Genomic DNA, 23,883 nt, shown 5'->3' with positions numbered 1-23,883 from the left:
CTGCAAAGCAATGAGTCGAGGTTTATCCCAGGCCGAAAAGAGAAGAAAGAAACACACCCGAAGAAGGTTCCACAGCCGAAACGTTGTGTTTCTTTTTCTTCTCTTTTCAGCCTGGAATAAACCTCGACTTGTTGCATAACATTAAAGTAGTCTCATTTTGGATAAATCCAGGCATGTATCGATATTTCAGTCTGATATGAACATCAAATGGATCCAGTCGTGCAGGGGTTAGCATCTCTGCCTCGCGGTATGTTCACCCCATGATCAATCTGGTCTCCTCCGGGTGCCCTGGTTTCTTCCCACAACCCAAAGACATACTGGCTTCTGGGAAAATTGGCATTGTGAGTGTGTGCGTGTCTGTATTTGTGAGTGCCCAGCGACAGGCCATCTAGGGTGTACACCACCTAGTGCCCATTGCTTGCCAAGAAAGGCTCTGGCTCGCCCATGACCCTGAATTATAGAAGGAACAGTTAGAAAAATGGATAGATGAACATCAAATGAAAGGACAGGGTGCAAAGTAACACAAAGGTTTTCAGTTGCCATCCTTAGGTCCCATGTCGGTTTGAGCTGTGTGTGCTCAAGCACTCCTAACATTTGCGATCACATTGATAATAAATCTGGCTGCCATAGGACTGCAATTACCGAATATATTGAATTCGGCAGTCAATTTATCTGACTATTAATTATGAATCAGTTGACACGTCATTTTCCCAGTAGGCAATAATCAACTACACCAACCAATAACCAGAGTCTTTGTCAGTACTGGTGATAAACCGATGATCCACAGTCTTCAGGGTTGGGCGTTCCACCGATCTCTGGATGGTAAGGGGTGGTGACAAATACCTTTTATATACTATTGACACCTTACCGCAACTCGTACATATACCCTAAAAGCCAGCCAAATCTTCTTATACAGCTGCAGTAGCATTAAGTTTACCAATAATGTTCTACCACTAAAGGTTCTGAGAAACCAAGAGTCCTGACTGTTCACATTTTAAACTTTGATACTTTGATATATATATATATGATATGAGGTACCTACCTTGTCAGGGGAGTCATACAAAATCTGCATGAATGGACCCAACCATCTTTTTTCTACTGCATTATTTCGACTTGGATTAGAGAAATGCGATAAAATGACTAAACCAGAGCCCCACTAGTGACGTGTATACACACAAAAGATATCCAACTATACATGCATATTAAAAGGGAAGAGACTGTTTGAGTCGAGTGAAGGGGGTGAGGAGATATTCGTTATTTTGCTTTTATAAAGTGAAGAACAAGGACAGAATAACTAGTAGTAGAGGTTAAAATGAAGACAAAGGATTCTCAGGTTGTACGAACAGCAAGCTGTGTCAGTACAACTACAGATACTGGGGATACTGAACATGCGTTTATGATGTACATATGAAAATACAAGTTTTTTTACAAATGAGTATGTGTACTTGTGGGATTGTTCTCTCTGCAAACACAGATTCCACTGTCTGGGTTTTGTAAGCACCCAGTCTCAACGAGGAACTCATACGCACAGTAACAAAGCAAAGCCTGAAATGTCAAGCAGCGGTTATGCTGCCTGCTTCGGTATTAACACAGACAAACAAATGTTCTCCCAAAAGAGCGGTTTCCTCCTAATTAAATTTGCACTATTATTAAAACATGTTCTGAACGGTTGCAATTGGACACCGAGTTTATGATTACAGTGAAACCACTTAACATTTCATTTTAGTGTAAATTGTTATATTCCCTGAGTTTTTAAAATTATTTTCCATTTTAAAGGGCATTTACAAATGAGACAGCCATTTGGGTCATCTAGCTTTTTTTGTTTTTTACTACTTAATTGATCCAAGGATCGCATCTCATCCCTGGGTAACGTGTTCCAGATCTCACAGCCCTTTATGATCTCAGTTTTACAGTGGCTATCAAAGGTCTTCACCCTCCTTGGACTTTGTATTTTATATTTTCATGTGTTACAATATGGAATCATAATGCATTAAACTGGGAGTTTTCAGTTCAATTCAAAATACTTTATTCACCCCCATGGGGGAATTAATTTCCTGCCACTGATTAACAGAAAACACGATAAAGTGAAAACAAAATTCTGCAGATCCTCCTTAATTAATTATAAACACACAATGGGAAAATAATGAATTGCAAAAGTTTTCACCAGCAGTATATAACCAAATTTACTCTGAAACTTTCTTTGTCTTCATGATGTAATTCTTGCTGGAAGGGTTACAAATCAAATAATTGACTTCCCAGCGATAGGTGTATGTATCCTAAACCTATACTTTGATACACCCTAATTGCACACAGCGGGATTCCATTCAAATAATTATGGGACTACTAAAGACATTGGTTGCACCAGAGCCTATTTAGGTGTGTCTTAGTAAAGGGGGGGGAAACTTACAGGTATGCAATCACTTTTGTGTTTTATATTTATAATTAATTAAGGGGAATCTGTAGAATTTTGTTTTCACTTTGACATTGTTTTGTGTCAATCAATGGCAAAAAAAATAAATACATTGTGATTCTGTAAAAGCCCAAGGGGGGCGAATACTTTTGATAGCCACTGTAAATGTACTTCCCTGTAAGTTCCACTGTGGTCTTTGGCTCATGTGTCACTGTTCTTTCTGAAGAAGTCCAGTAACTTAATTTGGCCATAATGATATTGTAGTTTCTGAATAACTGAAGCACCAGTCTTTGCCATTTGCTAAAGACTAAACGTTTAGGTCTACTCATAATGAAAACATTTTTCCCATGTTGTTTACAGATGCTAATTACATACAAGTTATCATTCTACCTTAATCTGCAAAGTACAGTTATCTTTGATCATTGAGGAGCTGACCTGACGCATTTCTGTTCTAGGGGTGATTTATTCCACAAATTTGGGTTTAACAGTACTTTTATACTGCTTTCTCTTCATCCACATTTTCCTCATTAAAATTACAGTTCTCATGCTATGTATACTGACAGGTTTTTCTTGGCTGTCAAGCTATCTGATGTGTTGCTACATCTTTCTAAAAGTGTGCTCTTTATATAGAAACCTCCGGGTTTGGAATTCAAAATTCATTACACAAGTTCCTATCCCACTCATTTCCTTTCCAATGAAAAAATGCTAATATTTGCATTTTTATGGTAGGATAACTGGCAAATTAGACTAATAATCTCCATGTAGAAGATGGATAAATTAGGCCAACAATCATTTTAACTCCTGTAGATCTTCTAAAGCGTGCATGTGCAATATGTTCATGGAGGACACCAAGAGAAACTTCAAACCCAAGATCTTAAGGTCATGCAGTAAGATTGCTTCAATGTTAGTCCTTAAATCACTATGAAATGTAAATCTCCTAGATTTTCTTACACTTTTCTACTTAATTAGTCCTTGAGGCGAAATTAGACTATGATCCATTCCAGACAGTCTCAGTGATTACTGTAGACCACTATAGCTACAGAAAGCATCAACGATTAATCAATAGCCAAAATCTCAGGCACTTTCTTAGCTGGAACAGCTGGAAATGTTAGAATGGTGGCAATCCTATCCATCTCAAGTCAAAGATAGAATCTTAACTGAGAAGCTAAATCTTGAATAGAAAAAATACCTTTTAAAATGTCTGTATTACATGTTTCTGTCATATCAGTTTACATGCATTTCACCTGACAATATTTGTGGAAGTAGAACCTACCCTCCTCTTTTACTGCAATAATTTAAAATTATATTTCTGAAAAATATTTTACCGAAATGAGACTGGATCCACATATATATCTATATCCAAGTCCTTTTCTTGGGGGGGACAGAAGTACATAAAGCATGCAGCACAACGAAAAGGCTCATTAAAGTAATGCAGACTTACCAGACTTACTAACCCTAACCTACCAGAATCAATCTTTCTTTTATGATGTAAGCAAGCTCCGAAGTTCCTTAGCGGAGATGTAATCTCTCAATGGCATCATTGCAAGCGTCACTGCTTCACCAAATGACAGATCCTGGCCTACTTACATCCACCCTGCACTGACAGCAACTCTGCCTATTAAGGAAGACCAGGTCACTGCTGGCATAATGACATGTCTCATGCTCAAAACAGATGCCTGCATTCTGAGCGAGCACCTTCATTGTTTGAGCCACTCGGAAAGCCACAACATAACCTTCACCTAGGTTACATAACGTTTTAACTTCATGTTTAGTTTTTGAATATGAGACCTGGTTATATCAAAGATGTTGCCGTTTCATCTCAAAACCTTGGTGCCACCTTTGACGGCATGCACTTACGCATTTCGTTGTCTGAAAACCTTTGAAGAAAAGGTTTGGTCCTCATGGAGCCTATCCTGGCTAGCAATGGGCACAAGGCAGGATACACTCTGGATGGGACGTCAGCCCATCAGTCCATCGCAGGGCACATACAGAACCCCACTCACACCCGGGGCTAATTTTTCCAGAAGCCAATTAACCCACTGGCATGACTTTCAACTGCATGAGGAAACGGGAGCACCCAGAGGACACCCATGCCAATGCCAGAACTGAACCCAGGGCCTCAGCGTTACAAACCAGTGTGCCACCCTTCTGCCTTTACAACCAACATCTTGCAAAAAATTCAGTTCACATTTCTGGCTAAAACACAAAAGAGCTAAACCTGGCATGAACTAAATGAAGACCAGGAACTGAATGTTCTGTTATTGTTATAGCATGGAATCGTTCTTGACTTTAACCAGTATTTACCTCTCCAGCACACACATGGCCATACAGAATCAAGTAAAGCCATTTATTAAGCCAATCATTAAACCAACCGTATGCCACTCATTTAATTAGTACAACATGCATAAATGTGTAGATCGATACGGCAATTCACCAATTTTATTCAATATTACAACAGTGTGGTAATGAGGCATATGTAACGTGTCAACAAGTTTTGCTTCAAATGAAGAGATGAAAGATACTGAAATCAGAAAATGTGTACAGTCAAAATTAAACAGAAGTAGCCTATACAGTATATAGTATGGTAATAGTGTACAGTGGGGAAAAAAGGCAGTTACATGTAATGTACAAGTAACAATTTTTACTAAATTACACTTATTTTCCTTAATTATATTCAAAGTATACTGTGTGTTATTACTTGCTGTTAAATAGAATCATGTGTTGCAATACTCATTCTTTCATGGGATTGTCCTTGCTGTGTGACAAATATTGTTTAGCCTTTAACATTAAGTTAAGAAATATTTTTTCAGCTTGATTCCAAACCTCTTCTTTTTTTCTACTTCAGATTTCAATTAGTCATTAAAGCACAGAACATAATTTAACTGTCTTAAAGGCACACTTGTTTTGGGCTGAACATCCTCCATCACTGCCTTGAAACAACAGAGATAGTTGAATGAAACGACTTCTAATTTTTTTAATTGATCTGGGTTGACAGACTTTTCAACATCTGCATTGAATCTTTGAATACAAGGTCTACCATTTGTATATTATAATATAATAATATTATATAATAATATATTAATATATTTGTAACAGTATTCTCTAGCAGAAAACCAGTTGTCCCATTGTGTTGTGTATAGTAACAGCTATTGCTCCTAGAAAAGTAAACTACCTATGAATATGCATTATACGAGCTAAATATTATAAGAACAGTTCACTAAGTTAATCACAATTTTCAATACTGTGTAACCAGTTAAAAGCATACTTGAAATATAAATACAGTCCACTTAAAATATTTCAGAGATATTCTGAAACTGAAACCACAAATGCATTAACTTAATTAGATTAGGAAACTGATCAGAATCAAGAGTCCTGTTCCCTTTTCCCAGCAACAAATTTACTAGGGGCTATTTTTAATCAGTCTCTCAACAGGGGGAGCCCAGCAAAATTGAACAAAATGGGGAAGGCAAATGGATGCTTTAAGAAGCTGCAGGTTAGGTGCCAGTGAAACACAGGAGCAGAGGGGAGTCTAGAGCAAAGCGTGTTTCCACTGAGGAACACTCCTACACAGAAATCCAAAAATAACCCAGCACAAACTCTTGACACCACACCAACTGGCACTGTTTCAGCACCTTTTCTGAATTAACACACAGAAGCCCAGAGACCTCCTCTGATCAACAAACCACGCAGGTCTCCATCAGAAGTCCCAAAGCACACGCATAAAGAAATATACAAAACTTAAAGCATTGGGAAATAAGTCAGTTAGGGTCTTCCCTGCTTTCGGAATTCGGTATCGTTTTAATGATTCTCGAGGAAACTGCATTTCTTCCATCGTTTTTGGAAACAGCTCAGAGAGTGTGATTTAAGTGACAATCACAGGATATACTGACTCTCTGCATCTGGCGAGAGAAGATTACCTGGCCGAGGTTGATGTAGACTGCATTCTGAAGGAATTCTGATGCCTCCATGGCTCTCTTCTGGATCGCCAGGACTCTGACTGCCTTCACACACGCCTCCAGTTCAATCACACCGGCATTCTTATACTATAAAAGAAAGTGCACAGCCTTAGGCAAATTCAGCACTCTTGAGTGCACAACGGAAATAGCAATTTGTTACGGTGTTCAGCAAAAAAATAAATAAAGGTTTTTAAGAAGCTGAGTAACCGAAGACAGTTTTTAAAAGTGTAACTTTGCAGCAAAAAAAAAACTAAACTCAAAGAACCACCAGCAAAATGATCACAAAAAATAAATTATGCAAGCAGGATTAATCAGGCCTGTGATGGCAATGTTAAGTATTTTGCAGAGCATTATAGTCTCTATTCAAACCTTTAAATCATTTGGCAAAAGGTACAAAATTAAATGTAATACAAACCATTTGCTAATTATGATATGACCAAAGTAAATAATAACTTATTGATTACACTAAAAAAAGTGGAATCAGGAAGATAAAAAAACACCGACATTTTTACCAAGACACAGGAAATTCTTGTGAATACAGAATTATTTTTTGGGGCAATAAAAGGAAACTCAAATTTGACGGTGGACATTCATTACAATTTACTAGCATTCCTGAGGTCAGACTGTAAAGTTGACATCAGACATGGATGAAAAGATGCACAGGTCCAAAGTCAAGAAGATGAGGCTATCAACAGCACTGCTGAAGTGGTTCTTTATTTTTCCTCAGAGAGAATCAAGTCATTGCGAATACTATTGCTCAGAACTCCACAAACTGAACTTCTTCACAGAAAACACCCAGCGAAAGAAAAAATAAACTGTCAAGTGCAGGAGCTTGATACGTTTCAGGTACTTCAATTGCTTGCTGTAGAAATCGCCAAAGATGATCATTTTCACCCACATCCAAATGAGGCCGTACAAGAAGCAAAAGTTTTAGTGCTTGGTGCGAATTTCACAAGTGTTAAAAATTCTGTTGTTATGGCAATGTCTGTGCTCTCAGTTGAAGGGCTTGTTATCGAACAACAGTGGATAAAATACACAAGCTATTTCACTTAATTGCTGCCAACTGGGGACAAGTTTATCTCAAGGGCTGAAGGATTGTGGCTTTAGGATACCAATCAGAAAACAATTGTTATTTGTAATTACAGGAAATTCTGTATCGCACATAATTAGAGTGTGTTTTCATTTCTTATGTTCCCCTGGGGATCGGCAATTATTTAGGAATATGGCAGATACGTCTCAGCATATTTCAGTACTGAAAACATATACCACTGCCTAATTGGAAAAATCATGAGCAGTCTCTTGCGTTTATTTAGTTGGTTTGTAAATGCAGCATGCTGTTCACATTCAGCTTGGATCTGCATCCTTAAGGAACAGTTATCCTCTTACTGTGAAACTCAGCTACTGAACAGATGTAGGAGGACAAGCCTTCTTCCCTAATTTTATTACTGGAAAAAAGACAAATTTGGTTGTAACAATTCATGTATTAAAGCTTTGCTGACTGCATTTTCTAAAATATTTCTACTTCTAGAAACACATACAAAGCAAACAGTGGGACTTGGTTGGTGTGGAGGCATAAAACACAGACATATTACTCCAACACTATGTGAATCCCTTAATTTTTCCAACACAAATAGAGTACTATGGAGTATATTATGGTTTTGTGTACAATACAAAATGTGGATGTTCCAGCTACATTCAAAGAATTTCAAACTGGTGTCCTGGGATCCTCTGAAATGGAGTTTAAAAAGTTTCATGGCACAATTATCCAAAAACTACAGTCAAATGTCTTGCTCTTGTTTTTAACCTCTTAAATTCTTCTGTTAGAAGCAATAACACATTTCTCAAAGGATTAAAAAACTAATGATGTATGCTTCACATTTGTCAAATGTGTAGGCATCAAAGCTAAATTTATTAAAGGGAAAAAACATGAATAGATGCAGCAACTTTTCATCATTACTAATTAGCGAATTTGATTTTGTTACTTCTAAAATCCTAGTCTTTCATCTTTTAAATAGAGAAAGCCTGATAGCAGGCTGCAAGGACAGAACAAAAGTAATAATGTGAATTAAAGAGGAAAACATGACTGCAAAGATTAAAAGCACGATTACAATGAGTCATTGCAAGCTTTTGCCAACTAATTATTATTATTAATTGAATGTTTATCCCAAGTGATCTACACAGCTAAACCTATTTTTACATACAGATCTTAGTATTTATATTTATACAGCTGGTTTTGCTAGAGAAATATTGCAAACTACATTGGACAGGGGTACAGCCGAGTCACCAGCTGTGAACTGAACCCACGACACCGGTTAGGAGTCCAGAAAGTTAACTACTGCTCCTCATTGCAGACCTGTTTTAGTATTTATAATAGTAATAATTGCTTACACTTCTGAACACTCCACTCAAAGCGCTTTAGAGGTAATGGGGACTCCCCTCCACCACCACCAATGTGCAGCCCCCACCTGGATGATGTGACGGCAGCCATAGTGCGCCAGAACGCTCACCACACATCAGCTATCAGTGGGGAGGAAAACAGAGTAATGAAGCCAATTCATAGATGGGGATTATTATGATTGGTAAGGACAAATGGTAAATTCAGCCAGGACACCAGGGTTAGACATCTCCGTCATTATACTGGGACTTTAAGACCCACACGGACCGCAGGGTGAGCACCCCCTGCTGGCCCCACTAACACCTCTTCCAGCAACAACCTTAGCTTTCCCAGGAGGTCTCCCATCCAGGTACTGACCAGGCTCACACCTGCTGAGCTTCAGTGGGTTGCCGGTGGTGAATTGCAGGGTGACGTGGCTGCTGGCGTGGTATGGCTATAGGCTTTCACCCGAGACACACATATCGCAGGGAACATTGAGTAGCGAATGGGCAATTTTAACTTTGCCTTTTTTTTTTTACATTGTTCCCCATTTTCCCTTTCGTTATGCTCCCAGTTTTGTAATGACGCTTTTAATTGTATTTGTATCAAGGAAAAGGGGGATTAAAATCAATGAGTTGTGAGTTGCAGGGCGATATGGTGGCTGGCTAAGGCCCTGTCCCTCAATATAACTGGGCTCAAATATTGGAGATAGTCAGAAACTTTTAAAATGAAACACTTGCTGATGAGATTGAAGAAAAGATTAAACTCCCATGGCTGATTACAAATAAAGGTGTATATATTTTGCAAAATCTATACTGTTAAGATGGAACAAAGAAGGACTCTTCAGGCAGGAGGCTTTAAAGAGGACTCCTAGAAGTAGGAAAAAAAGTGCCGAAGTGAAGATGATGAACTAGTCCATTTTCTTTGGTTTCTGCAGGAACACCAACAGGGAGTCTACGTCTTACTGCGAACAGGGGTATTGATATTTAACAAGCACTCAACAGATCAATCCATTTCTCAAGCAAGGACAGGCTGGCTGTGATGCTCTCAGCAGAGGGATGCCATTAACTGGGTTTATGAGGGAAAGTTAGGAGGCACTGTTCTTTTCTTGCAGATGAAAAATGAGTCATAATTAAAAGTTTTTGGATGTATTTACAGCAGCTTACAGCTTGAATCTTCCAACTGGTACAAATGTCATGAGTTTTAGTTGAAAAGGAGCAAGCCTATTAATGCATTTATTTTTTTTGCACTGCACAGACTACTGTGGTAAAACACAACATTTTAATCCGAGGTATATTAAACTTGCTAATATTAACCTTAACAGTTAACTTAAACGCAAGGGCATGGCAATTTAAAATGTTCTTCACCTTTTAAGACTAATAGCGCTGCAGCAATCGCAAATTAACGAAGACTTGCAAATTAAGAACTTCAGAAATGATGAGAACTAGATGCCCCTACTGTGACCAGAACGCTAAAGAGAGTTTTCATTTTAAATACAGAAGCTCCTCATCCTCTAGTCAGACTGAGAAAGCAATTAGCATGACTATGTAGGCTTGAACTAGGCATTTGCGCACAGCAAAAACATCAGAAAGGAGTGTCTAACCTGTCAAAGATACTCAAAAAAGTCAAGAAAACCCTCCAACACTGGTTTTATCTTGCTGTTGTTTTCTTACAAGAAAACAACCTACACAGTAGCACTGAGTTATACAAAATACTGTTGCTCACAGATGTTATTAAAACTAAAAAGATCACAGATAGAAGTGATGCTAGTCATCTATTATGGGCCAGCTGCCTCACTATACAGCAGATCATATAGTCGGTTGAAATGACAATTGATTTAAGTAGGAAACTAAGGTATGCCAGTGGAATGAGGACACTACGGATAACTCCTGCCTTATGAATAGTGCCATGAGATCTTTAACGGACACGCAGTCCTAGTGCCAGTTTAACGTCTCAGCCAGAGGATTGCAACTCCTACAACACCACCTACTGGTCCAACACCACCACATACAGCAGCCACCTGGTTCTCCTCAGAGGTCTCCCATCCCTGGACTGCCAGGCCCAGCCTTGCTTATCCTCTAACATCTACATCGACGGTAATAACTGGGATTGTGGGCGGTGTAAATAATTCAGAAGCACAGATTATGTTATAATGGAAAACAGTCTCCCAGTTATGAATCCCAACAACCACATTAGAACAGGGCAGCCCTGTAAATGCAAAAAAGCTTTGGCCTTAATTTCAGATCCCAATACTTGTGCTGATTTTACAATAAAGACTGTAAAATTAAACTCGCTTCGAGGTAAGAGGAAAACTGAGCTTCTGAAGAGATCAAGATCCATATTAGTCTGTTTAGATCCAACCGAAATGCTTAATCAACTTATCACAATCAATAGCATTGCCAGACAAGGCCTGAAACACAAAAAATTGTATTCCTAATTAAATCCAATCACTATCTAAATTGGCCCTTGTATCAGGGGTGTAATTTGATATGGCATGAACTAGTTAGAGGTGAAAGAGGCAGCATGAGAGCTGCATGTAAAGAAGGCAATTAATGTTCTACAGTTTTTTCCATCATGGCGAGAGACTGAAGTAGATGTCTTCTCATTGTTCAACATTTCGTTTCAGCTTTTAACTATATCAATCATATACGAGGCACAGCAATCTGTCGGAGTGCAACCGTGCACTGTTATAAACAACAACATGCATATCTACACCACTTTTTCCCATGATTGACCAGAAAAAAAGGGCACAAACCTTTTTTCTGCCTTTTGAGGACTCTTCTTTTGATCCTAAATGAAGGGCCAAATAAATCAGGGAAACATGGCGCGGATCCTTTTTTTGACTATTTATTAGCTTTAGAAACTTGTAGGAAGACAAGACTGTTCTGGTCTCCTAGTAGTGAATAAATCAGCACAGACAAGTGAAAAGTAAAATGCTCAAAGTACTGCTAAATAAAGTCTGAAGTGGCTCAAACTGCTGGAAATGTAAGTCTGCCCTGTCTGTGAGTTTATGACCTAAAGGAAAGAGAGCCCTCTGGTGAGCTATGAGCACCAATCATCTCCAACACCTGTGGACTATTATCGGAGCACAGCTCTGAGCAATGCTTAGGCTCTTAAAGCTGTTTCTAATCCGGCATAGAAGGGCAGGGCTGTGTCTCTAATTTCTTCTTTTTTATCCTTACAAAGTAGACAAGTTTATAAAGTGACTATTTTTTGGAATGTTTATTTATAGCACAAAGAAAAAAAAACACTGTGACTAAATGTTCAGACATTACCTGTAGCCTGTTCTTAGAAAATAACTGGGAAGGGGAAAAGCTGATCTTATCATCTCTGCACCCCAATTTTAAAGACAACACCTTCTACCTCAGACTCCGAGTCCCCAGTTATCTCCTATCATTAATAATGGTTTTATTTATGTACCTAATATAACAGTGCACATTTACTGTAGATAATAAATAAAATAAAAGTCTTATCTTGCACCATTTGTCTAAGTCAACTTCAGAGTTGTACACAGAAACCCATGGGAGATCAATTCTGATTACAAAGCTATTAAATGCTTGCTTTTTTAATAAAAATGGATAAACATCCCTTTGAAGGCTCTTAAGGCAATGAACAGGAGCAGAATATAATGAAAGGAAAGTAGGGGTTATGAAATGCATTTTAACCTTCAACAACGACCTGAATCCAGAAGTAACACTGGTTCACTCCCCAAAGAAAAATATTCGTTTCATTCTTAGTCACCCAATCGAACCAAAGCTTTTCATAGATGTAGTATAATATTCTTGTAATAGTGCAAATAATATATGCACGATTACAGTGTGCTTTTCAAGTACGCTACCAAGCCTTAAGTAATTTATCCCTTTCTAAAAACAATCTTGCACTGGTTCCTACACTGAAGGACCCGCAGTGTGATCCTTTCATTTTTCCCCATTTATACCAAGGTGTATAAAGGCTCAGTACCTTGCCATAGTAAGAGATGGCCTCCTTGTATTTGTCGATGATGTCTTCTGGGCTCAGGCAGTTCTTGGCTCGTCCAATCTCACTGCTGGTGTCGGCACTGATGCCATTGGTGGTCAGGGCACCTGGACTTGCACAAAGCGAGAATGAAATTAATCCCCGCAGACTCCTGTAGAAAACCACGCCGAGTTCCCCCTGCCATCCTCTTTTCAGGATTTAGGATTTAGGAAAAAAAAAGGAATAAATCACAAACCACTTACATGGGAAGAGCCCATGTAAGATCATTTTGACAGAAAAGGCCTTAGACATGCATCTTGAAGATTGCATGCACACAATACAATTAGGCAAGACTACAAGCAGTCAACAAATGTGTGAAACAATTCAACACTTAAATCACCACAAAGGTTTCAAATGTCATGTGTTACTGCAAATGTAAAAGAAATATTTTACATATGTAGCCATGTTCACACAAGGACATTTACTGTCATGCAAGGAATCACCTGGACAGAAAGAGGTCTTAAATAGAAATAAAAAATGTAAACATGCGTGCATTCATGCCTTTCATCTTACCCAACAGGTGAAAAAATATCACTTACAGTAAACATTTAGCATTTGTTGCAAAAGCATTTAAAGAAAAACACCAAACTCTTATTTTTCAAGTAGACTTTTCAGCGAATAACAGTTTGGTCCTTTGCATATGTAAAACACGATAAAAAAAATCCTGCAATAAATAAAACCTGCTCTGTCTGATTAATCTCAAAAAGAAAGCCTAGAAGAAGAAGGAACCAACATTTTTTATCTTTCTTTTGCTGATATGGACTGATCAGAATACTTAAAAAAAACTATGAATCAAAGTATCAAATCTTGAGAAAGAACATCAAAGATTCTGCTACTTCAGAGAGATGGTAACAAAATAAACAACAAAAATAGCCACATACAATTCTTAATGAATTATTGTGGACTTGATAAATGAGGATCCTCTGGGAAACGTATATACCTGAAAGCTTTGCACAAGTATATGATTAAAAATTTAAATGCAAGAGTGAAATAATTTTAAAATAATGGAAACATTTTGTAAAACCCATCTGCGACGTCGGAAAACATAATTTTTTAGATCATTCTGAATCCTACAAATCCAATAACCACTGCTTCTATCCCAAAACATGTGCATTCACGATTAACATACTAAAGTATTGATTTTCCAAAGGTAATAATCCAGCCTTGGCACCAAACAAAAAAAAAAAGCTTAGCTAAGCTTTTGGGATTCACTGGCTGTTTTAATAATGGGACTGCCCTTAAATACCTATTGATTTCTTCCTCAGAATTTTAACAGGATCAAAAAAGTAGTACTTCAAACTGTATCAATATGTCTCAATGAATGATTACAATCTATAACGAGCTGACAGGAGAGCTATCATAGAGCGAGATGCACTATCCATTACCTAGAAAGTTGAAGAACGATCCCTGTCAACCAAGCTAAACTTTTTTGTTGTTGTGTGCTATAATACATGAACAACTTTATTTACCGTTGGTTGGGCTTCTAAACCTTAAAGTGTTATAAAAAAGGTTCCCAATCTTAGTAACAAAACATATATCCAATAACGGATCATCTATTCTTAAATTACCTTAAATTCTTAAAGTTTCTTTCCCACCTTTTCTTTGCTATTGAGCCCATAACGCCAGTTTCATTCAAAAAACACAACAGAGATAAAATCAATTCACAGGGGATTCAATATTCTTTTCTTAAATAAAGGTTTAATAGAGCAAAAGCTTTGTATTAATTTCCAAATCTAGGTATTGCCTGGTAGTATATCACTCACAAACTGATAAACTAACAGAACAAATGAACTCACCTACCATGAAAACCCACCCTCAGCAGAAGGAAACTTGGAATACGTGAACACAATATTTCCCCAATTTCCTCATTTGCTTATTCAGTGCAAGCTAAGATGCTTTTCTCCTGCCTCCTCGTATTTAAAAAAAAAAACACCTACTTCATTTTAGAACTACGTAAAAACCAGCAAATTAAAAGATTGAATCGGTTTAGGGACAGCTGCAGAACAAACTAAGCCTGAGTAAACAATAATTCAGACTGCATTGCCCTATCATGCAATGTACTGTATTCTACCACAGTTAAGCACAAATTCTTAAGTTGAGATAGCAGAACAAAACAACGGGGCTTAACAGAAGATATAAAAGAACCACAGATTTCCAAACACTCCACAGTATAACAATGTGGGTATACCGATTGCCCCCATATAACTATAAATACAGAATCCAAAGCAGGGCTGCAGCAGTCATTAGCTCAGGCCGGTTACGATCACTGACAGCACTGTTTTAAAACTTACTCCATGGAGGAAAATGATATACACTGGCATACTGTGTGCTTTCCCATGATGAGTGCCAAGTTACATCTTTAGTTTACTCATTATCAAACTGCTTCGTGCAAATATACTTGCAGTCATAAGATACCTTTTTCAGACACAGCAGCTCTTGAAGTCATCCATTTAGTCATGCTGTACTGTCCCCTTATTTCATTTACAACACTGCCATCCTCAGTTCTCTTTGTGTAATAATCACAAGTCATACTGGAAACAAATGGTTGCTGTACTGTTTGGGTAATAAACTTAAAAAAAAGGTTTTATATAAATCAGGTATATTTTGTACATCTGGCATAAATCCGAAAACATATTTTCTACAGATTCAGAAATAACGTTTCTGGGGCTTGTGTACAAAGTTATTAGGAGAGTAGAATAAACAAAATAAAAAAAAGCATAACAAAATTCCTGGAAAGAGAAGAATATATACGCTAGAAGTCTACACATTATCAGGTTACAAAAAATGTAACAAAAGTTGAACGTAACATGCAAGACTCACAGAAGTACAGAATCGGAAACCAGAGATTAATATGCACTATACTCATGGGCTAAAACAAGCTTTACTCATACAGTTAGTAACTAGGAAGACAGACTAGATTGTAAGGAGCACATCACTATACGCACATCAAGAAACAAGCAAAGACAGGCAACTAAAGCAGCAATTTGATGGTACTATACCTGGATCAATGAGAACTTCCTGAGCTCCTACAGAGAGAAAGAATGCAGTTTCACTCATTGGCACAAAGTGCAGTTAATTCAGGCATATTGATCATTAATCCAATTATTTCAAAGATGGAGAATATCAAAAACAATCTTAGTCAAGTCAAAAGCTAATTATCCTTTTTGGAAGAAACTGCTTTCTCCTGTTAAAGATGGACTATATCACACCAACAAATAACGTGAATAAAATTGCTATTCCTTCTAGCATGCTGTGTATGTTTCATTTCCAATCTATTAATTGGAAACAAAAGGATTGATTTCTTTATAGTATACCTCAAAAATAGAAACGTGACGTTCTGTCTTAGATGCTTTTATCATATTTTAACCTGGACTGCACTTGTGCTGCCTGCTATGTACCTTCAAGAGATGATTAAAATGCACCAAAAATAGAGATCGAAACTTACTGTACCAAAGGCCAACTACAAAAATCACATCAAACTGTCTCTATATATTGAAATTAAATTTCAAATGTTCAAAAAGCCCCAAATAGACAACCACGTCTGCAAAGGTTACTGGAATATAAACTACTCTATAGACATGTTCTCATCCTACTAAGAATCTAAAGAAAGTTAATACTCGATGCAGGCCATGTATTGTTTTACAAAAATTAAATAGGTTTTTGACATCATTTTACTTAGGATTCGTGATTGACAGTGATACACTTGAGTGACTTGCACAAACACTAAATCATATTATTCGCGAGGGAGTTATTGGATTTAGATAAGGAGATTTAACCTGATGAATGTCAGGCCTGCTGAAAACAAAGAAAGAAGATGTTTTATGATGGAGCAACACCTCAGATGGGCTTGCTAGCGGTGGAGCCAAGTTCTCCTTAGTAATAAATCAAGGTTTTGCAAAGACCAGCCTGACAGGCGTTAGGGAGTCTGGCAAAGACATGCAGAAAGATTCACTCATTGTGTGTAAAGATCAGTCAATGGGAAGAGCCAAGCATGGCGGTCTGGACAGAAGCGTCTAGTCAAAGACTCTACTTCTCATATTGTCGAGTATTGAGACCTCCTGTGCTTTACCTATTGACCGCTAACCCTGACGCAACCACATTCCAGCAGGACAACGCATGACCTCAAGCTGCTCACTGCGTTACAAATACAGTGGTGTGAAAAAGTGTTTGCCCCCTTCCTGATTTCTTTTTTTTTTGCATGTTTGTCACACTGAAATGTTTCAGATCATCAAACAAATTGAAATATTAGACAAAGATAACACAAGTTAACAAAAAATGCAGTTTTTAAATGAAGGTTTTTATTATTAAGGGAAAAAAATCCAAACCTACATGGCCCTGAAATCAGGAAGGAGGCAAACACTTTTTCACACCACTGTATGCCATGAATGTCCTTCTCAACAGTTAACATTTGTGAGATGAGCAGCGATAATGTGTGGCATTTTGGTTTCAGAGACCAGTAAATAGGCACATATCTGTCCCTCATCAGTGAGCAGATAGACTTCAGTGAGCCTGACAGAGTGTGCACCAGAGTCACATTTGCACAGCTTGTATTGCTTTCAAAAGTGGCCACACACTCTTCTGCCCAGTGACTCTCATAGCAGACCCCTTGTATACCAGCCTTGTCAATGACAAAACTTAATCAGCATAATGAATTTCACCATATCATTTCTGTTTCATATGGCAGTGCACCTGCTACAGAAAACTGTAATGTTCCATATGTTTGAGAATCTGTGCAGTTGTAAGGGATACGTTTCTTTTAATGCTCAATATGCATACTTTTTTAACAAGGTGCAACTTACAACACTCCTTTTGTCATAGCTGACCAGAAACTATGCTTGCATTAATAGCATTGTAATGAACTATTATACCATTGCCACAACAAAGGACATCTTCTGTTCTAACACAAGACGACAATCAGATACCCATTAGGAAGAAGAACCTGTAGTTACTCATATATTAGATACCATATACTAAACAGCTCGATTTTCCAGATTGTGATATTGCTCATGTCCTTAGTCTGGAAAGCGCCTTACTGGAAACAAAGCTGAATGAGAGGAGCTTCTGATTTTGGATATTTTTCCAAAGAAGGGAACATTATTATATTTAAGAGCATCATAAACGCCTCAATGTGAATGATGTTAATGTAAATATGGTATATTTCTAGCAATAGAATGACGTTAATTCAATAACACACAGAAACATTGATATTATTCTGACAGTTTTGTCTTGTGAGAGGGGGGAATTCTAAGTGATGACCAGTAACCTTAGCAAAGGCAAAGCAAAACTGGCAAAGACAACAGTATAACCAGCACAGACATTTAAACCATACATCAGACATCTTCTCTGGGTTGGAAATCATTAAAAATATACTGCAAAAATGTCCATTTTCAAGTTATATACCATTGAGTGTGATTTGACAAGTATCGTACAACTTATCAGTTCTACAGTTGTTCATTCAGGTAGTTTAGTTGCAAAGTAAAATCAGAAGTAAAAGGTTTAACAAGACGAGACAGTTAACATTTAAATCAACTCTTTTTTTGTTCCAGGACACAACATAATAATTTGAACTAGACACAAAGCGTTTGTAACATCTTTGAAGCTGTGCAAATATACACTCATTAAATATATTACAAGTTGAAAAGACATACAAAAGTGGGTTAAAAAGACTGCGCCTATTTTCAGAAGTATGAATTCTTCAGAAGACCGTAAAATCTCATTTTAGAAACCCATTACTTTTTAAGCTAATATGCAGCTTTCTCCATAATCCATTACTTGCATATTCAAGTGTTAAATTTGTACCTTTTCATAAAGCTATTATTCAAATCTTTATCCATGACCATGATGTATCTTAAGGAAAAACAACTGATTTTTTTACGACTGCCGCAACCCCTGATCGGGAAAAAGCAGGAAAGGAAAAATGGATGGATGAATTTTATTATAGCTCCTGAAGGTGGCAGTGTTGGCTGGTATTTATTTACACCATGAGGCCGATGTTCAAGGATTCTGTAACCCTGGGGCGGACTCGTCATTCAATCCCATTATCGTGTACAGCAGTTAAAGTGTTTATCCAAAAACAAAGCGAACACAAACACACACAAAAAGACCCATAATTATGTGCACTCAAATATCATTAAACATAAAAATTCAGAGGTAAATAACTTACACTCCACTTATTTTCAGAACAAATATACTTCAGAAGACAATATCTTGTACATAATTACTTAAGATGGTCAAAGATTTGAAACAGCTATGAAACTCACAATACTATATACACTATTAAGTCTCATTTTAGAAAATATTTTGTTAAGCTAAAATGCATCTTTTACCATAAGTGCATTTTTAAGTGTTAAATTAACCACACATATAATTCTTTAGGAGATGTGCTTCTGATAGTTTAAGATCTATATCCCACAAGACCATTTGGAAACATACTGTTAATGTTATAAACATGTTGTGGATTATTTCATTTATATTATCAAATCTTTACCTAAGATTGGATGAGAATTTTGTTTAACAACCAGTTAACCAGTTAATTGTTGTTGCATTTTTGTGGACATTTGGGAATCTAGCAACTAATTATCTTTACAACAACAGCTAAATATTATATTTTACCTCTCTTTGCTACATCCTTTCCGCAATTTAAAAAAACAACTGTGCACTTTTAGTGCATTTTTAGATACACTTAACCTTTTAAGCACATCACTTAAATCTATTACATGAGGTGCCAATTGACTGTTTTGATTTCTGCATTTTTTAATAAAACAATTAATTGAGATGGTAAGTCCCTGATCTCAACAATTATTACTTGTTTTCTAATATGGGACAACAATCATTCTTGCCTAAAACTGTCTGGGCTGGGCCAGGTCAGTACTGGAATGGTAGACCCCCAAGGAAAACCAGTTCCCTGTGGTAATTAATGCTCAAATAAATGGCTTTTCTTTTTTCCTCCTCTGGACGAAATTTTTAAAATTTCTCCCCTTTCTCCTCCTTTTCTTTTTCTTCTCTGGGCAATATTGTTAAAAACCCCAAATCCCTGTGTGGCAAAGTTGGATACTTTGCTGTAGGAATTACATTATTACATCCTCGGAAAGTTAAACAGAGTAAACCAGTGTCCTGAGTCCCATGGTATTATTGGTAAGGGAAGACCCATTAGCCCTGGTGTTCTGGCTGAATGCCATTTAAAACTTGCTCAGTCTGAACTACCTCATCTTCCCTCTTACGTCAACGTGTGGTGCAGCTTCTCACTCTCCTGTGCAGTGGGGCTCCTTGGCTGGTGTTGGTCACCTAGGCATGTGCGACACCTCTAGGGTGAGGTCACGGGTTCCAATACAAACAGCTTTGGGACCATTCGGGATGAAAAGCAACTTTCCAAATTGAGTTGCTTTCAGTGATTTTAATCCCCCTTTTCCTTGATACAAATACAATTAAAAGCGTCATTACAAAACTGGGAAGATACCGAAAGGGAAAACAGGGAACAATGTAAAAAAATTAAAAAGGTAAAGTTAAAATTGCCCATTCGCTACTCAATGTTCCCTGCGATATGCGTGTCTCGGATGAAAGCCTATAGCCATACCACGCCAGCAGCCATGTCACCCTGCAATTCACAACTGGCAACCCAGTGAAGCTCAGCAGGTGTGAGCCTGGTCAGTACCTGGAGGGGAGACCTCCTGGGAAAGCTAAGGTTGCTGCTGGAAGCGGTGTTAGTGGGTCCACTAGGGGGTGCTCACCCTGCGGTCCATGTGGGTCCTAATGCTCCAGTGTAGTGACAGGGACACCATACTGTAAAAAGGCGCCAACTTCAGATGAGACGTAAATCCGAGGTCCTGACTCTCTATAGTCATTAAAAGTCCCAGAGTTTATTGAAAAGAGTACTGGTGTTATACCAGTGTCCTGGCCAAACTTCTCATTGGTTTTTACCAGTCATGGCCTTCTAATCTATGAACTGGCTTCATCACTCTGCTCTCCTCCCCACTGATAGCTGATGAGCGTACTGGGCGTACTATGGCTGCCGTCGCATCATCCAGGTGGGGGCTACACACCATTACCTGTAAAGCGCTTTGAATGGAGTGTCCAGAAAAGCGCTATATAAGTGTAAGCAATTATTATTATTATTATTATTATTCCACAAAGCAGAGGGAGGGTCTTACCTGGCCGATGTCTCTTCCCCGCGTCAGACGGCTGGGAAAGACTGGGCTTCCGGCCCCCGGCCTTGCCTGCTGTTCCCCCAGGGTAGTGGTAGATGACGGAAGCAGAGCACAGGCCTTCCAGAGCAGCTGAGAGAAGAAACAGCAGCAAGTCACACACAAGGAAAGGAAAAAAAAAAAGGAATGGACCCACTGCTGAGAAAATACTATTCCGGTGGTCTCAGGTTTGCGGCTGAGAGCTTCACCAACGACAAATGAACCGTTTTATTTTATCTTAGTTCGTTCGAAGCATTGATCAATCTTTAATTTCGGCAAGAGTTTCCTCATTTAATATATTCGTTTAACGGGAAGATTTTTTTACAATTTTCCACAGTGTCATCAATTTATGTTGAATTATGCAATGGCTGGTTAGAAGCTCCTTTCAAGGAGCATACAGCAATCTCTCAAAATAAGGCGATATGAAGACACTGACTGGAAAGGCGCTCGTGTCAAGTGTAGGAGGTTTTCAAGATCGACACTTCACAAGCTCAAAAGTTCATGAGTCATATGTTCACAACCAGGAACAGGGCTGGGGTTAGTAAGGCTCTCGACTCCCAGTGAAACAATGACCTCTGCTCTGCAGTGCCTTTCGAAGTGCCTTGAGGCTTGCAGTGACATCATGAGATACATGCCACACGTCTCTGCTGCGCTGGCGGCACAGCTGAACAGCTCAAGGGCTGAGCAGGCTCAAGAGGAGCCTGTGTGCAAATCCTCGTTCTCCCTGCGTGACTGTCGAGGTCGTTAATATGGGAACATACAGAGACATACAGGGAACTGGCGATACCACATTTGGTGGGTGCATCACAAAGACAAATCGATTACACATTAAAAAAACTGCAATATGCATAACCATCAAAGATCATGTTCAATCTATTCTTCTACATTCACAGTGCATGTATTGAGCTGATGCTTTCTTCCAAAGCAACTGACATTTGCTCCCTTTCACACAGGTGTGTTACTGGAAGAAACTGAAGCAACTTGCTCTAGGGTAGAATAGCAGTGTTTCACTTGAACCCACAATGTTACAGTCTGAGTCTAGAACACAAACTTCTCCACCGCTCTACTGCTCGATACTATATCAATATTTTATTTACAAAGCTATCTGATTTATTTTTATAAAAATAAAGCAATATAAACTTGAAACGCTTTTTTTTTCCCCAATCACCTTGTATACATCTTTCAACATTTAAGATAATTCTACATTATAACGTATTCTTCAGATACCGATATGATAAAATATGATAAAAACACCCCACAAGCTAATTTCTACACTGGAGTCAAATGTAACAAATTTATGCCTATGCCTATGAGTACAACATGTCTATGTTTTGGAAGGATACTGAACTGATTGAGATTAATAGTACTGTCATACACCTTCTCAAGAAACTCTAAGCTCAAATTGAAGCATGTGTTTTTTACATAATATTGGATGTTTACAAAGAATGAACTGATTGATATATGAACATTATGCATCTGTGGAAACACAAGTGCACTTGCCTACCGGACAAAGAGATAACCATCAATCTGACAACTACTAGCAAGGAAAATACCACAAAATTCCTGGCACAATTTCTCAAAAAATGCGTAAAGCTGGAAAATATTAAATGAATCTCTTCTGTGGTTTCTGAGCTTTGGCCATAAATCTAAACTACTTGCAAACCACGTTTTGTTTAATAAGCAGAAATCGAGGTTTTGCTGTTGAATGGGTTAAGAACGACCATGCACCAAAGATGAAAACAGCTGCCATGCATCAGACAAGGAAACAGCTTCTCCTTGATAAGGGCAGCAGGCTGAATCAGACGTGGCTGGCTGTCCATCATGGACCTCGAGCCACGAAGAAATCAAATGCAATGCACTTGAAAAGTTACCACCATGTGGCAGCTGGTGCAGGGTATCCCGTAAAGATCAAGATGACAGAAGTGACAATTCTGTGCACATAACTTCTTTATGAAACCCCCTGGAGGCTGCTACCAGCGCTCATAAATCATGCGCAGACACTTACCTCCCAGCCACAAGAAATCATTAACAGAGCGCAAGAGCTCCACAGCCATGTGATAATGGACCAGAGCATCCTGAAGCATTCCAGCCTGCAAGCACAGGTCCCCAACGTGCTTTCGCATTCGCCCCTGGCAGCGTTTCTTGTAGTGCCTATTGAGAAAGAGAGGGTTACAAATTGGGGAATTAAAATTAAAATTGGCAGAGAACCTGCACTTGCATGACTCTACCTAGTAGACAACAACCTTTCCGATAACCTGTAGCTACCCAAGCCATGTTTTCGAAGCCAATAGCAAGGCTTCTTTCAAGAAACAGCTGGAGGAGCAAGTTAATAACTACCGAATGTGCTAGAGAGGCCAAATGTTTGTAACCCATAAACCTTTCCAATGCGAGTTATAATTTAGAGTAGGGGTGTGCAAAAGGTGATTCAGGGAGCCCCTCGGAGACTGTTCAGGGTATCTCTTAAAAAAAGAAATGCCACCTCTACCTCCATTTCGAGTAGTAGTGAGCAAAACTGGCATAGCGAGTCTGGTCTGATAGCACTTGTGCTGGATTCTAACGTACTTACTGACATGAATAATAATTAGATGCGTTTAAACTGGGGATTCAAATCGAAAATCATTTCTTGAAAAAGGGTATAGCTGTTTTTTAGATTAAAATTGGGTCTGGGAATAAAAACTTAAATTAATGCTTTATTAAATGGAATTAATTTACTGTAATGAGGTAATTCCACAGCTGCTAAGTATAATATTGTCAGTTAAATTACATTACTTATTTCAAGTTAGGACACAAAACCGGTTAACATTTATTGAGATAGGGTTAATTGTATCTGAGCCGATTTCTCAAGAAAATGTTTTAAGTGCACGGGAAAAGAGAACTGCACACAGTACTAATTTTAAAGTTCTAGAATGAAACCTGATATGGAGTTCTTTGCCTTGCAAGAATATTCAG

General features: G+C 38.2%; 1 protein-coding gene across 4 annotated transcripts in view; it reads right to left on the bottom strand.

Annotated features, from left to right (window-relative positions):
• Window positions 1–23,883, bottom strand: part of trappc9 (trafficking protein particle complex subunit 9) — a 665,954-nt gene that overhangs the window by 633,177 nt on the left and 8,894 nt on the right. For 3 of the 4 annotated variants that reach the window (XM_015357321.2, XM_006635851.3, XM_069195140.1), the window contains exons 3-7: window positions 22,940–23,085; window positions 20,902–21,027; window positions 15,754–15,780; window positions 12,701–12,822; window positions 6,328–6,453 (exon numbers count right to left, since the gene is read on the bottom strand). In XM_015357321.2, coding sequence (XP_015212807.2) covers window positions 6,328–6,453; window positions 12,701–12,822; window positions 15,754–15,780; window positions 20,902–21,027; window positions 22,940–23,085 — 547 coding nt within the window. The remainder of the gene's footprint in view (window positions 1–6,327; window positions 6,454–12,700; window positions 12,823–15,753; window positions 15,781–20,901; window positions 21,028–22,939; window positions 23,086–23,883) is intronic. The other variant, XM_015357322.2, reaches the window with a different exon arrangement.

This window comes from Lepisosteus oculatus, chromosome 10 (assembly GCF_040954835.1).
Source record: "Lepisosteus oculatus isolate fLepOcu1 chromosome 10, fLepOcu1.hap2, whole genome shotgun sequence".
NCBI lineage: Eukaryota > Metazoa > Chordata > Actinopteri > Semionotiformes > Lepisosteidae > Lepisosteus > Lepisosteus oculatus.
Note: the sequence above shows the minus strand (reverse complement) of the source record. Positions and strands in the feature narration are given on the sequence as shown.